At 34.0% G+C, this 17,305-nt stretch overlaps 1 protein-coding gene across 4 annotated transcripts in view; it reads left to right on the forward strand.

Annotated features, from left to right (window-relative positions):
* LOC117168712 (probable inactive serine/threonine-protein kinase bub1) overlaps nt 1-17,305 on the forward strand; it is a 244,950-nt gene that overhangs the window by 192,082 nt on the left and 35,563 nt on the right. For all 4 annotated transcript variants that reach the window (XM_033354424.1, XM_033354422.1, XM_033354423.1 and 1 more), the window contains 2 exons: nt 69-316; nt 426-689. In XM_033354424.1, the coding sequence (XP_033210315.1) occupies nt 69-316; nt 426-689 (512 nt within the window). The remainder of the gene's footprint in view (nt 1-68; nt 317-425; nt 690-17,305) is intronic.

Below are 17,305 nucleotides of genomic sequence, written 5' to 3' on the forward strand. Positions count from 1 at the left end.
ATTGATTTAGTGCTAATTTCATCTTTGCTTCTGGTATCCATCACTGCTACTATATCTTTATTTTCCAGTTACGCGGGTTTATGGATATTAAAACAGCGTATGTTGCTGACAACGGTAGCGTTTTAGTTTCCGAATTCTCTAAGTATGGAACTTTATTATCAGTAACGAACCAAGTGAAGATCGCCACAGGAAAGCGGCTGCATGAAGCTCTAGCTATATTTTTTACCATTGAAATGCTACAAATAGTCGAATATTTACATAAATGTCAAATTATACATGGAGATATTAAGCCAGATAACTTTCTGCTTATGCACTTGTAAGTAAACTAAATTTTATTATTTGTGCTCTAATTACTGAGAGAATTATTGTGTGAACAGAATTTCCTGTATTTGAATTTTTATGATTTATTTCCATTTATTCTATAGGCCAACAGACGATGCAAGGCCAACAATTCAATTAATAGACTTTGGATGTAGTATTGACATGAGTCTGTTTCCGGAGAATACGCAATTCAAGCAAATCATAAAGACGGAAGAATTCACTTGCATTGAAATGCAAACAGGAAAGCCATGGACTTATCAAACTGATCTTTATTGTCTGGCTGCATCTAGTCATTGTCTCCTTTTCGGTAGTTACATGCGAGTTTCAAGTACTAGAGGTCGCTGGTTTATCAACTCTAAAATTCCTAGGTGAGTGGCGTGGATCTTACGTATTAAACGATTTTATTATTACTATATTACAACGTGTTATCTTTATTTGCAAGAACTAAATTAGAATAGTATATTGTATAATAAGTGCGGAAAGTAGGCGGTTCTAGGCGAATGTGAATTTGTAGGAAACGCATGATGAGTACAAGTATAAAAGTTTTTATAACCGAAGAATAAAAGTAATATTGTGATCGTTCTCAGATTTTCGTATATTGTACTTTTATCTCTCTTATTTTTATTCCTTTTTTTATCTGAGGCAATTAATTAACGCTCCCTATAGTGTGCAGTTTCCTCCCCCGTTTTATCATAAATTCTTGTACAGTGACAAAAATTTTGAAAAAATGGAATCAGGTGCAGTTTTTAGAAATCGAATCTTTTTACTTGTGAGAGTAATACAGAAGTTTGCTAATGATCAAATATTCATCATGTGAAGGGAGCGGACTAGATGGAATATGAAATTAGTTATAAATCGTATGCGAAAGTAGAACATATGCACTAGCAGAGAAAAATAATTTGAATGTACAAAACTAACTGCACACAGCTAAAGTTGAAAAGTTTTAATTTAAAAAGTAGTGCAATCCCTCAGTGGTTGTATGTTTCTGTAATAATTCCTCTCTCAGTGGATTCGAAATTAAAAGTACATCGACTTTTCATGCTTATTGTCTAAAAAAAATGGAAACATTAAGAATTAGAAACGTTCCAGAATTTATAAAATTTCTTCAAAATAAAAAAGCATTTAAAATCGCTCCTGGAATCTTAAGAAAATGTTTTTATTCTCACGAAACCTTTTAAAATTCTTAAAAAGTTCCTGTCATTCGAAATATTTAAAAATCTGAATTTCAATCAGAAATTAATACCTACCTGTTTTATATTTTTTTTGAATCTTTCAAAAACTTCTGAATGTCTCTTAAACTTTTACATGAATTTTGTAATGTTGCAAAATTGAAAAATCTTTGTTTAAAATCATCTAAATAGGGTAAACGGGGGTATTGTCGACACCTTAAGCAAAAATTTTTAGAAAAAGGAGAATATTAAGTTTATATGCTTATTGTTAAGTAACGAAGATGAAGTCATCTAAAAGGGCAGATTTTTTCCGTTTTTGCACAGTACCCAGTAATACGATTATTATTTACCAAACTATTGTTATATTTATTTAAATATAATTTATTCAAATCCAGTGAACGACACCATATTTGCAGTGGACGACAGCCTACATTAGTAAACGACATCGGTATTGATTTTGAATTTAAAAGAATTTAGAAAATTAAATCTAAGAAATGTTATGTGATTTAGTTGCTATAGATAATAAACAACATCATTTTATATAATAATGGGTATTTTTAAAAGAAAAGGCGAATGTTTTGTCGATAAAGATTACCTTCAATATTGTGTGGTTATTTTCATTTGATCATTTCACGAATTTGCCAAATTTATGCTGGAGTGTCGGTGATTGACATTTGAGTTTCGGAAATCCGAAATAAATTAAAAAGATATAGAACAGTAAAGGTTCTTAGAAGGCAATGTCCTAGGAACGAGGAGAGAAAATAACAATGGCAGCAACATGTATAGTAATAAAAAAAGTGCGTATAATTCCATTAAATCTTACTTCGGTTGGATGTCGTTAACTGATAGTGCGTATGTCGCTCACTGGTTTGAATATTACATTATAGTACATAATATAGTACATTAACAGTACTCATGAGAAAATTTCAAATATATTTCGACAATACAATATTTATGCATATACAAGTATCTGTTTTGAACCCCTCTAATTTTAATAAATGAATTTTTATTGCACAATGTCGTGCACTGGAAGGGTGTCAGTAATACCACGGTTTACCCTAGTTTAAAAGATTTCTAGGAAATGATTCAAAATTGATTAAAATATCTTTGAATTGTCTTTAAAAATTCATTTTTCAATATAAAACATGGTTTTGAATTTTCTCAGGAATATTAAGAAAATACTTTTATTCACTCGAAACCTTATAAAATTTCTAAGAAGCTAATTTATCCGAAATATTTAAAAATTAACATTTAAACCAAAAATTTAATATTTGCGTGTTTTCTATTATTATTTTGTTTTTCAAAAACTTCTAAATGTTTCTTAAACATTTATTTGAATTTTTTTTAAATATCCTAAATATTTCGAAATTTAAATTTTCCCATGAATAGATATAAAGAAAATTTAAATTTAGTATATCCAATTTGAAAGTTGTTCTAAATGGTCCCCTTTTTGCGTCGCACTCACTCTATCTCAATAAAAATATAAGGAAATATAAAAACTCTAGAAAGATGTTGACTTCTTGACGATGTCCCAGAGACTAATAACTAATAAGTGACCACAGATATTAGAGATGCTCCCGACTCAAAAGAAAAAGCGGTTCAAGCAGGTTTATTTTACCAATGTACCCAAAGCTTGTACCAATGTAATAGATTCTGTTCGGTACTTGCATTATAGGTCAAGTCTAGCAGACTCTTAAGGCAGATTTCCAGGTATACTGGAATTTTCCATTGGTATGCTGTTCCTTGAATATAAAAGTGTGAGATTTCAGACCTTTTTTTTAATCTGTTGCATTTGCATCGACAACAGCTATATTGATGTGCCTTGTACAGAAGTCTTGCTTTCAGTCGTTTCTGAGAGTATTGTAAAGCACATCTTTCCTGCGGTAAATCTTACGCATATTTACGATACACTCAACTGAATGAATAACAGAGAAATTGTCACAATAAATGTGAAGTGCATTTTAATATTGTTGATATCCGCAGTAAGTAATGAAATGGTAGCTCAAACGATTAAAATATAACTTTTAGCTTTCTTAACCAGTCTTAACCCGATTAGCAAAAGTGAGTTTAAAATATGAATTAGTTATATCAACAGAAGTACCTTTACAGCATAGAAATGTTTATCACTGCATAATATAAAGTAAATAAGATAATGAATTTCGTTCATTTTTATAATAATTTTTGCATGCTAAATTTAACTTGAAAAAACAAAACATTTTCAACCAAAAATGCAATAGTTACATTTTCAGTGGAAAATATTAGTTTAAAAAACGAATTTTCAAATAAAATTAATGAATCTTCAACAAATAAATAAAAAATATATTTTTTATTAAAGTACTGCAACATTTACACAAAAAGTGGAATTTTCTAAGAAAAGAGATGAATTTTCAACGAATAATGTAATAGAAGATATTTTAAGTAAAAAGGATGAATTTTGATAAAATTTTTGAATTTATAGTTAAATAATAAAATTCTTAATTAAAAGTATCATTGACAGTAGGAAGCAACTGAGGAAAAAAGATATGAAAATACAATGCAAATAAATTACTAACAAGAATATTATATAAGGGTAGCCCCAAACTTCATTTTTAAATTTCCCTGACTTTACTTTGACCAATTTTTCATTTTCCCTAACCACTAATACTCAAATTCTTCATATTACTGGGTTAAACACTTAAGTATTTTTGTCTAGAAAATTCATAATTTTGGTAGCAAAATGAACTGTTTTGTAGAGGGTCTGTTTTTCATTTAGTGTAAATTTTTGTTTGGTAGCACGGTAATCTTCTTGGTAGAAAACTCAACTGCTTGGTTAGAAATGTATGTATTTTGTTCAAAATCCATATTTAAAAACAAATCTTCATGTATGAAAGCGCAACTGTGTGGTTATAAATTTAACTGTTTTGTTACGAATTCTCCTTCCTTAGTATAAAATTACATTTTTTTAAAGATAAAAAAGTAGAATAAAAAAACTAGATTGTAAGATTAATTTAGTTCAATTTTTATGAAAATTTCTTGAAGAAACATTGAAATAAGGTCTTGTAATTGAAGAGGCGCATCGAACAACCGGGCGAGTGCTTGAAACGCGTATAAGTATTATCCAAATGTTCGAAGTGAGGCCCACATTTTTTTTATCAAATTACAAAATAAAAGCAAGGCCAATAAGGTCATTAAAAATCTTCGAATGTTTGTTTTATTAAAATTAATCATTATTAGTGCTCTGTCGAATTTGTGACTTCAAATTTACCACATGCCAAGATGTTTTTCACAATTAATGTTTCGAAAAACTTCCAGCAGTGAAGTTGTAACCTAGACTTTGAAATTAATTTGACCGTTTTCACTCGTCGCCAGCTCTTTTTATCGTTCTTTGATATGTTGATTCTTTCATTCGTTCTTTATTTAAATCTAGTTTTTTATGATACTGTTCTATCTTTAAAAAAATTTAATTTTATACTAAAAATGCGAATTCGTAACAAAATAGGTAAATTTTGAACCACATAGTTACATTTTTATACAGGAAGATTTCTTTTTTAATACGAATTTTGAACAAAATACATACATTTTTAATCAAGCAATTGAATTTTCAACTAAGAAGATTACTGTTCTATTAAAAAGATGAGTTATCAAACAAATAGTTGAATTTTGAAATCAAAATATCGAATTTTCTAAACAAAAAGTCTTTCAACCCAATAATATGAAGAAGTTGACTATTAATGGTTAGGGAAAATAAAAAAATTTTCAAAGTAAATTTAGGAAAATTTAAATTTTGGGCTACCCTGATATAATATTCTTGTTAGTAATTTATTTGCCTTGAGTTTTCATTTGTTTTTTTCAGTTACTTCCTACTGTCGATGATACTTTTAGTTACGAGTTTTATTATTAGATTGCAAATTTCAAAATTATATTAAAATTCATCCATTTTGCTTGAAATACCTTCTGTTACATTATTCGTTAAAAATTCTTTTTTTTCGTAGAAAATTCAATTTTTTGTTCAAATGTTAAAGCACTTTAATAAAAAAATCTTTTTTGTTTGTTTCTTAAAGATTCATTTATTTTATTTGAAAATTCGTTTTTTATTTGAAATTATTTTTTATCTGCAACTTTAACTTTATTATTTTATGTTGAAAATTTTTATTTGTAATTAGAAATTTGTCTTTGTTGGTTAAAAATTAATTATTTGTAAACTCTTTGCATTTAGCATGAACAAATTGATATCGAAAAGAACGAAATTCATGATCTTATTTACTTTATATTATGCAGTGATAACTATTTCTTTGCTGTAAAGGTACTTCAGTTGATATAGCTGATTCATCTTTTAAGCACAATTTTTGTAATCTTTAAGTATTACAAAGAAAGCCTTTGTTTCTGTAAGTATCTGATGCGGTAAATATTTGAAGTGAATTAATTGAAAATGACTGGTTAAGTAAGATAAAGAGTTATTTTTTACTCGTTTGAGCTATCATTTCATTACTTACTGCAGGTATCAACAATATTAAAATGCACTTCACACTTATTGGGTCAATATTGTGATCTTGTTATTATGAATGAGAAAGTTAAGAAATTCAAGCGGTATTCATGCGAGAAACACTACTCATTGAAAGCAATCATATTTTTTATTTGTGGGAATTCCTGTTTCATGCACTTGAATGTATAGTAAATATGTGTAAGATCTACCGCAAGAAAGGTGTGTTTTACAATACTCTCAGAAAACCCTGAAAGCAGGACTTCCGTACAAGGTACAGCAATATTGCTGTTGTCGCTGCAATTGCAAAAGATTAAAAAAAAGTAGGTCTGAAATTTCACACTTTTATAATTAGGAAACAGCATACCAATGGAAAATTCCAGTATACCTGGAAATCTGCCTTAAGAGTCTGCTAGACTTGACCTATAATGCAAGTACCGAACAGAATCTATTACATTGGTACAAGCTTTGGATACGTTGGTAAAATAAACCTTCTTGTGCCACTTTTCCTTCCAAGTCGGGAGCATCTCTAATGTCTGTGTTCACTTACTAGTTATTAGTGTCTGGGAAATCGTCAAGAAGCCAACGTTTTTCTAGAGTTTTAAAATTTTCTTATTTTTTTATTGATTTTAGTCAGCTTGGTTTCGTTGACTTTGTAACTTTTTTTTAATTCTGACCATCATGGATCAATTTTTGCATCCTATTTTCATTTATTATTTTGCAGTTTTGTATTGTGCGTGGTTGATTTTCTGTTCTTTTTACTATATACAGCAATTTTTTGTAGTTACTGTATCATAATTCCGGGTAAACTATTACTATAGATTTAGGAGAGAAAAATATGCTACAACAGAAAACAGCTTTGAGATAGAGAGGAAAAACAACGCGAAAAGGGGACCATTTAGAGTAACTTTCAAATTGGAAGGTATAATAGTGAAACTTCAATTTCAATACTCCGTTTAGATACTTTTCATTAATTGTAACTAAAATTACTAAATTTTTTAAAAACTTCGAACATTGCAGGTCTTAGCAATGAGGAAAGAAATATAGGTATAAATGATTACAGACACAAAAAGAAAATACCCAAACGATTAATTAGAGCATAAGAAGAAAAGAAAATGCTCCTTCCTGCTCTCTTCTGAGCAGGTAGTAGCTAGGAACAGAAACCTCCAAGTGGACCCTGCTGGACAATGCTTCCAGGCTCATTCGTGGGCTTGTAAGCAGCTGATCTGTTCCCCTCATTTGAGGCGCCCAGGTCTTCTTGGCTCGATCTGGCTTCATATTGAGGGCGTTCACTCGCGTAGCCTTATGAAGCTTGCGAGCAATTTTTCTAAGCCCGTTCCCTTCATAAAAAAACGAAGGGAAATAAAAGTACAGAATTTGTCAACATGAGGAATAGTAATGGGGAAATTCTATATGATGCAGACGGGATACTAGACGCTTTCAGAGAGACTATTTTAGGGGACAATTCGGAGATGAAGATATAGAATGCTGAATGCAAGCATTAAAAGCATGGGCCTTAAAATTAATACAAACAAAACAAAAACTATAGTGTTCGAATGAAAGAGTTAGAAAATACTATGAAATATTTTATTAAATGATGAGAGAATTGAACAAGTTGATAAGTTCGTATACCTTGAAAGCTTATTTACTAGGGACGGGAAGATAGATGGGGAATTAGATAGTCGCATAAACGAGGGTAAAAAGGTTATTGGTAGATCAGGGCCCCTTATCAGAAGTAAAAATATATCAAATAAAGTTAAAATGGCAATACATAATTCTATATTTGTACCGACTGTACTATACGGTAGCGAGACATGCACTTATCAAGAAAAAGATAAGGGTAAAATTAACGCAATTTACATGAGATTCATGCGCATAATATGCGGGAAAACTCTTATGGACAAAGAGAGTAGCGAGATAATTCTCAAAGAATGTGGTGCAGATGAGACGCTAATAGACACATGGGAAAGAAATCGGTTAAGATGGTTCGGTCATGTTGAGAGAATGCCAAATGAATGACTAACAAAACAATTGTATCAAGGTAAAGTAAATGACAGTGTGCCCGGAGGCAAACCGCGGAAAGAATGGTTAGAATGTGTGAATGAGACCCTAGTTAGAAGAGACGTAAGAAGCCACCGATACACGAGAGCCTGCATGAAAAAAATGCATGGACGTAAAAGAAGCTAAAGAAGTATGCCAGGACAAATAAGTATGGCGGCAAATAGTTAATAAAAAGAGTGTCATTAGAGTGAATGACGCCTGAAACGAAAGACGTTGGACACTAATGGACCTAAGTGGGAAACCTTACATAACGACTTTGTGGGAATCTTCACTTCGGGTGATTGCTAGAGAGATTGATTAGGGATCGTCCATATATTACGTAAGAATTTTTTTTTTTGTTTATATCGCTGTGTCCTTTTCAACTAGATAAAAATATTATTTTCGTCTTTATTCAAACAACAGAAAAACGTCTTACGTAATATATGGACAATCCCTTAGCAACCTGGGTCGGAGCAGTGTTGCGGAACAAACGTGTTATTTATCATGTCAAATAGACTGATAACGAAGAGAAGAGGGACTAAGTAGAAAACGAAAACCCATAAATGAAAAATGGAGAGCATATTAAAGATTTTGAAACGCTTGTCGCTTCCCGAGGATCGTGTGGGTGCCCCTGGAGCCACAGCTGGGGGCCACAGCCTGCGGAACGGTGGCGATGGTGAGCTAATAGATGGTCAGGTAGACCTCACTAATCAAACAGTTGGCCAGCAAGAACATCTGCCACAAACGGTAAGCAGTGGAACATTAACTGTACCTGCTGAGGATGCTTTGGCTAGCTTTAGCTATTTGCAGCCAACCACCTCGACAGAAATACCGTGGGAGAGCATCAATTGGGATACCACAATGAAAGTGGAATTGGTGCGTCTCTATTACGAAAGTGCAAAGTTTGAAACGAAAATGGAAAAAGGATACAATTTAAGAACGAAATTTGCTGCAAAGTATCCTGATATAAAAAAGTCGCACTAAGAGATCTTATCGCTAAGGTGAAGGACATCAGGACTAATCTGCACATTACAGAAGACCGAGCAATGGAGATTAAACAACAAGTTGATTTGGCGTGGAAAATCGACGGCAATAAACATCAGTTAGAGGAAGCCGCGTCAAACATTCAAGCAGGAGCAATTGATGTTCTTCCTCAACCTATTGATGATTCAACACCACCACATCCTCCATAGGTGAATGGCCTTATACAACCAGAGGCAGAAGCAGGGGTTCAGCAACCAAAAAAGCGACCGAAATGGACATTCCATATGAACAGAGGTGTTATGCTTATTTATTTTTTGGTAGAGAAATGTGGGGAAAGTGTGAGGAGAGAACATCATAGACTTTTCTTACTCAAATACTCAGAGCTAGCCACAAAAATAAATGAGCAGAAACTGGCAAATCAAGAACGCTCAATATCTGTAAACAGACAGCTTTTGGCTGTTGAATTAGCTGCTATCAAAATGAAAGTGGAACAGCAGCTTCCTATTGAGGAACTCGCCTTGCTAACGATGACGTGGATAGAAAAATCCCAGAAAAACAACAGCACCTGGATAGGAATTTTGGTCATGCTTTACTAGAGTTCAGATATGTAGAACCAACACTAAGGCATTCTCTGTCCAAAATGAACATCACAAATGATCTGCGGGCCATCCGATGAGACTCTGGGGTACAAGAATCAAGTTTTTTGATCATGGACAACCAAGGATAACTAGATCAATACGCTTTACGACGGGTATATTTCAAGGAGACTCCTGCAGCGCACGATGGTACTGCTTAACGTTGAATCCATTGAGAAAAACACTAAGCAGCATGGCTCATGGGTTCAGAATTCATGAGAATGAAGATGGTCATCAAGTGACCCATCTTCTTTACATGGATTACCTGAAGCTGTACGCTAGTTCAGCCCAGAAACTGCAGCAAGTGATCGATGTCACAAAGTAGTTTTCAAATGATATCCACATGAAGCTCCGATTTAATCAGAGGGGAATTAGGGACCGCAGAGTTAGAGAACGTGTTCGAAAATGACATCGAGGCAATGGCTGCAGGCAAATCATATAAATGTCTGGGTATTCTTGAATCTAAGGGTATTCAACATACGATAAATAAGACAAGCCTAACGACTGCCTTTACTACGAGACTCAGATTAATTATGAAGAGTTTTCTCAACTCTGCAAACAAAATCAGGGCAATCAACACATATGTCATCCCTGTCCTCACGTACTCCTTCGGGCTTATAAAATGGTCTAACACCGACATTGAAAAGTTAAACAGAAATGTTCGCGTAGAAATGAAGAAGCACCGAATGCACCTCATAAATTTAGCGATTGAAAGGGTATTTCTACCACGACATTTAGGGGATAGGGGCGTTGTAGATGTCAAAAAACTGTATGAGTCACAAGTTATACAGTTGCGAGATTATGTTAACATCAAACGAAATGTTACACTTTACAGCACCATCTGTCAAGCGGATCTTGACTACACGCCCTTAAATTTGTCCTCAGATGGGACCTTGAATATCAGGCCAGAAACCATGGAGGAATTAGAAATACAATGGAGGCAGAAAGCCATTCATGGCGAGCACCCCAACATGCTAGATCAAAATGATGTGGATAGTGAGGCATGTAATATTTGGCTAAGAAAGGGTGTTCTGTATCCAGAGGCGGAAGGATTCATTATTGCGATACAGGACAAGGTTGTCAGCACCAGGAATTATCGCAAACACGTGTTACATCAAGACTTGGGTGACCGGTGCCGATTACGTGGAGATACCAACGAATCCATCAAGCTCATTATTGATGGCTGTAGCGTAATGGCTCAGAGAGAATATACGCACAGACATAATGATGCGGCGAGCATAATACATCAAGAACTTGCCCTAAACCTAGGTCTCTTAAAATAATGTGTGCCCTTCTACAGATACATTGCAATGGCCGTTTTAGAAAGCGAAGATTACATCTTATATCGGGAATGTGAATCATGCATCTATTCATCCCATTGTGGTGTCGGCTACAGGCAATGTGCACGCAAAATGCACTGAACATCTTGAACATTTAGGATCCCGTAGGGTATTGGTAGCAGCTCAGAAGGCGGTTTTATTAAACACCTGTCGCATTGTAAGAAACTTTCTTGACCTTCAGGAAGCGTGACGACTAAAAACCCGTGGAGTGGCATATGGTAGCTCTAAGAAAGCATCCAGAGGTGACTGTTGTCACTTCCAACGCTCGTGGCCGCTCGTTGTTGTATACCTACAACATCATCGCAGGAGGTTTCAAGCATATTATTAAATTATTTCAATTAACTTATAACATTCTAATCTCACCAATCACTTGACTTAGTCCGTGGCTATGGTGTATACGCGGGTTTACCGGAGTAAAAGTTTAATAATATATTAATTTAAAGAGTTGAACATAAAAAAGGTTTTTAATTTTAACAATCAATTCTAATTTAAATTTTCTTTAGAAACGTTTAGAAATGCTTCATTTGAAATATTCCCCATATTGAAAATTGCGTAATGTGAACGTTTTTCGGAAAAGATGAATTTTGAAACCTTTTAATTATTTCAAAATATATTCAAAAGTTTTAAAACGATTCGAAAATTATTTAAATTCTGACAAGATTTTAAGAAATTTAAAACAGGTTGCAGATATTTTATTCCTGGGGAAATTTCAAAAGATTTTTGAAAACTTATTTTTAAGAGAAAAATGAAAAAGATTTCAAATGATTTCTTAAAATTTCGAAATATTTAGAATATTTAGAAAAATTCAAGTATGTAGTCCACGCATAGAAGGATAAATGAGAAACAATCAGCGAACGGATATTTCAGTGATCATAAGTTTATTCAGTTTACTTTGACACGTTGCTTGTTTGAACCAGGCTGACTCGGTCTTTTTCTTCCACTCGCTCGCAAGCGCGTTTAGGTTACTGGAAAGGAGAGGGCCTCACGCAAGATAACTATTCAGAGCACGAGCTCAAAAATGAATGTTTCCTGTAACGAGATTCAAAAGGTTCTCGATTCCTGGTAAAATCCTGTTTCGAGAAGCTTCGAGAAATGTAAATACAAACTATCTCCTACAGTTCGACCGTCCTGACCTTGAGCCGGCCCGGCGAAACATATGGAATAGAAAGCTTAAAAATAATAAATCATCACATGTAATTTTATTTTCGCCGTGAACCTAAGGTTTCATTTGACTGGCAGCACACGTGTCAGTATAAGGTTTTTGTGTCACCGGGAATCCCTCAATATCTGTAACAATGTAATGATCGTGATATAACATTTTTTTATCTCATATGGGCCTTTAAATCTAGGAAGGAGTTTTTTTAATAATTCTAGGTATCCTGTCGGTATTGTGAGTCATATCTTAATCCCCTACATTGTATACATTTGACAACTTTTGCTTTTTATCGTAATATCGTTTGTTTACTGAATAATTATATTCGATACTATCCGAAGCTTTGTGTCGAGCAGTTTCGAGATCACGCTCGCTGTCGCTTAAAACTTATTCTAATAGCAAGCGTACGCAATCGTTTACCTATCCTTTTTTATCAACATCGAATAACAATTAGCTCGGTATTTTTTCTGTGGATCGGCAAACTGTGTTATTTATTGCAAATTTCACTTGATCTAATATGCGATCCCATCTAGCTGGACTTTCGCACAACTGAGAAATTATAGGAGTAATCAAGCGATTGAATCTTTCAACCTGTAAACCCATCAATTATTACAAACAGATGTTTAAATCCTTTACTTGTTTTCTCGGAAGGACCACAGTGGTCGGCGTGTAAAGCAAAAAAAAGTGTTATCTCCCTTCGGAATATTACAGACACATCCTTCCGTTTTCCACTCAACGGAGAATATTCAACGCATCGGAGACAGTTCGCGACATGCTCTTTAATCTTTCCCATGCATTCGAGAAAACCAGTCAATCTTCGAAACATTGTTAACAACTATATCCACCCCTACATGTCGTAAATCATCGTGAGAAGATCTAATTATGTTTTTTCCATTGATTGCGGTACGTAGAATGACAATTTCTTATTTTTGTCTTTCCGGTACACTAGTCAATCGCGAAGTTCATACAATTATAGCTCTCATTTTTTAAGATTTTCCATGATTTTACATATTTCGTGTCGGTCTTGACAAATTGAACGTTTTCCCCTCTATCCCGTAGATACAGCGACCTAACGCGTCGACGTGGTTCATGTGTTTGCCGGGTCGAAGTAAAATTTCGTAAACCTATCTTTCCAAGAAAAGTACCCATCGCGAAATTCGTGGATTAACGTTTTGTTTACTAAGTGTCAGACGGAAACTATCACAATCCGTGATAATCTTACATTTTATTCCGTCAAGATATATGTGGGTACGCTTTATTGCGTAAACAACCGCTAGGCATTCTAGTTCTAAGCTGTGGCATTTTGACTCTTCAGGAGTCGTTCGCTGGCTAAAATACATAACTGGCCTAAAAGAGTCGTCGTCCTGCTTTTGTAGCAAGATGGCACCAAACCCGCTTGTTGATGCAACACAATGTGGTTCTGTAATAGCTTTTGTGGAATAAATCGATAAAAGGGGCCTACTTATCAAACATTTCTTTATCGTTTCGAACGCTTTGTTTTCGGCAACTCAAAATTTATATTTTGCATTTTCTTTGAGTAGGTCATATAATGGTTTAGATAGGACTGAAAACTCTAATATGAATAATCAGAAGTAACTTGCGAGACCGAGGAAACCATACAGCTCATTTGCGTTTTCAGACATCGGATAGTTTTGAATAACGTCAATGTGTTCCTCATTGGGACGAATACCTTGCTTGCTTACACGAAGTGATTTTTTCCTACCAATTTAAAAACTTCGCGTAAGGTCGCGAGGTATTCTTAGAGATCTCAAGAAGCTACCAAGATATCATCTAAACACAAAAGTATTTTATTTTGCCTCATGAGAGGTGCAAATATAGAATTGACGTAATGTTGAAAAACTCCGGGCGCGTTAGTCAGGCCAAAAGGCATTCTTAAATATTCAAACTGCCCTAAGGGTGTGGCGAAAGACGTATATTTGATTGATGATCTGCTCATTATTACATGAAGAAAGCCGTATTTCAAATCTAGGGATGTAGAGTACTTCTTATCTTTTAGCTGATCAAGATTGTCCTCAATTAACTGAGTGGGAAGATTATCACGTACTGTAATTTTAGTTACTTAACGATAATTCACGCAAAGACGGATTTCACCATTTTTCTTCTAGTAAGGACAACCGGACTCGCGTACGGTGAGTTACTAGTTCTTATAAATCCTCTATCTTGCAAGTTATCCAAAATTATCTGTAATTTTTCTTTATCGGTGAAATATAATCGTTGCGCACAAAAACTAGTAGGTTGTTGATGTTTAAGTTTAATCGACATTTCAAAATGTGGTTCTGTTTTCTCCACGTTAAAATTCTCGAGATAATCAGTTTTGTAAACCTCGCGAATTTTCTTGTTCGCAACCTCACAGATTTCCGAATTTCTCTTAAAGTCTTCGCGATTACTTTCGATTTTATTAATAAAATTTATTTGAGACATCTGATTCATTTCTTGCTGAACTTCATTTAATGTACTATGAACTTGATTGACGTCTCTCTTTAAAACCTTAGGGTTTTTTCCAACTATATTAATCGTATTTTTCCGGACAAGTTGTAAAATATCGACCGAGTAAGGCAATTGCATGCATCGTTTCATCGGGTTCAATTTGAAATTTTACATCTAAATTGATATCCTGAATTTCAAAATTACGGTTCAATAGACCAAGGAGTTTGATCGGAGAATTATTAATGCCACTGAACCGATCGTTATTATCCGGAAGGGCTGAGCGCAAAGCATTAGGTACAAAACTATTTTTAATAAGACTAATCGGTGAAACTGAATCTATCACAGCGTTGATTGAAAAATTACAAACATTACCATTTTCGTCGCCTGCTATAAAGTTTACTGGAACAATATGTGCTGCCTTGAGATACGTGATCTGTACGAAGTTCGTTGACCTCGTGTATTTTATGGCACTTATAGCACTTTATAAAAGTTTTGTTGTTTAAACACTTCACTTTCAATATTTTTTGTGCCGGATTTAGATTCTTTGCGATTTTTCACGTTACTTATTTTCTTGTCCGAGAGATTAATTTTTTCAAATGCCTTAAGCAAGTCCGCTTTTGATTGAAAGTTCATTAAACGAGCTTGATTTCGTAGCAATTCATCGTTCACTGTGTCAACCAAATAATCGATCAGTTCTTCGTCGGGGATTTGTACCTCGTTCGCGAGGATAATTTTTTCATGGAAATAGCTTGCGAATGATTCACTAGTGTGCCACATTCGCGCTTCAAATTATTTTCTGAGTGTGATCTTTGATCACCCGAATCCTACCACTCGGCGAGGGTGGACCATTTAAGGCAGCGGCCAATTATACACCAGGCGATGTTGTCCCAATCTGTCGCTCTTGTGTAAAAAGATCCCGTTTTCGTTCCAGAAGCCCCCCCCCCCCCCCTCTGTCGCAATAACTTTTTCACGTTCCATATCAGCTGGGAAATTGGCTCTTTGTTCATCTGAAGCTCTTTGTTCTTCGACAGTTCGCTCTTCTGCGTTTCTGCTCTTCAGTTATCCTATGTTCTACGGCGTCCAGAGTATCCCAGATGTTCGAGTCAAATGCTGTCAACCGAGTTATCAACTCTGGTTTGTTACCTTAAATTGGCAGACCTCTCTCGCGTAAAAATTCTTTTCATTCGACCAATTTGTATTTATATGGAACTCTGCCTCTTGGGAGCATTTTTTCAGTATTCGAAACACGATTTCAAAAAAAAAAAAAAAATTGACGACTAATTTTGGTTTCCCCTCACACAGAGAGAACCAAAAATCTTAAACAGAGAATTCAAAGTTATACGCACACAGCGGCACAAATTTTAACTTACGCAAGTCAAACCCTTTTCAGCTCACACAGAGCAGGGATGGACAAGAATATCATGCATTCGCGGTCCGTTCGGCACATACCAACGAAAAAAAAAAATTTACAAATTTTAAATATTTAGAAAAATTCAAATACGTAGTCCACGCATAGAAGGATAAATGAGAAATAATAAGCGAGCGGATATTTAAGTAATCATAAGTTTGTTCAGTTTACGTTGACATGTAGATTGCTGCGGTAACGAGATTCAGAAGGTTTTCGATTTATGGTAAAATCCTGTTTCGAGAAGCTTCGAGAAATGTAAATACAAACTATCTCCTGCAAATAAATGTTTAAGATTAATTCAGAATTTTTTGAAAGATTAAAAAATAATAGAAAACTTGTAAATATTAAATTTTTGGTTTAAATGTTAAGTTTTGAATATTTCGGATAAATTAGCTTTATAAAAATTTAAGAAGGTTTCGAGTGAATAAAAATATTTTAAAAATATTTCTGACAAAATTCAAAACCATATGTAATTTAAACAAATGAATTTTTAAAGAAAATTCAAATATTTTAATAAATTTACAACCGATCTGATGTTAGCCATAAAGTCCAATTTTCGAACTTTCAAGACTTGTTTGAGGTAGGAAAATATATAAAAGTCTGGTGGTGTCGCGTCGGGTCTATAGCGAGACTGGGAGTCACCAAAGATGTTATAAACGTAGATGCAGTGCGGGCTTAGTTACCCTTCTTAAATATAGACAGCGCTTCCGGCGAAAACAATCACTTCCCCTCTACCCACCCCCACCCGTCGGCGGCACCAACAATATAGTTTGCTAACAGCGTTTTGAAACGCTGTAAGCAACTCTCGGCACACCTCTCGAGACGAGCTTATGGTAACTGAGCTTGGACAAGAACCATTTGAATTAAGAGTGAATTTCCAACTAAAAGTCATTCTTCCATTTACAATAGACGTAAAATAACAACGCTTAGCAAAACATGGTTATTTTAATAAATACTACAGATAAAAGTCCACGAGTAATTTATATTACGGTTTCACATATTTTGTACTAATTCTAAGATTATTTCTTATAATTTACACTCTTTTATAAGTTATCATTTTTTTAATCTACAGTATTATATTTTTATTGAAACTAATAAAAATGTTAGTTCAATGTCTATATATAGTCATTTAATATTATTTAATATTTATTTTTATTTTTGTGGTCTGCAATTTCTATGGATTTGTTAGACAGTTCTTCTAATCAAGTTCTCGTATGTATTTGCCAATTTCTTATTTCCCAATATAATGTTCCGTAAAGTATATTTTAAAATAAACTTGAAATTATTATAGTTGATACAGCTTACGCGAAACATTTGCGTACGTTATATGGTACAAAATTAAAACACA

This window comes from Belonocnema kinseyi, chromosome 3 (assembly GCF_010883055.1).
Source record: "Belonocnema kinseyi isolate 2016_QV_RU_SX_M_011 chromosome 3, B_treatae_v1, whole genome shotgun sequence".
Classification (NCBI taxonomy): domain Eukaryota; kingdom Metazoa; phylum Arthropoda; class Insecta; order Hymenoptera; family Cynipidae; genus Belonocnema; species Belonocnema kinseyi.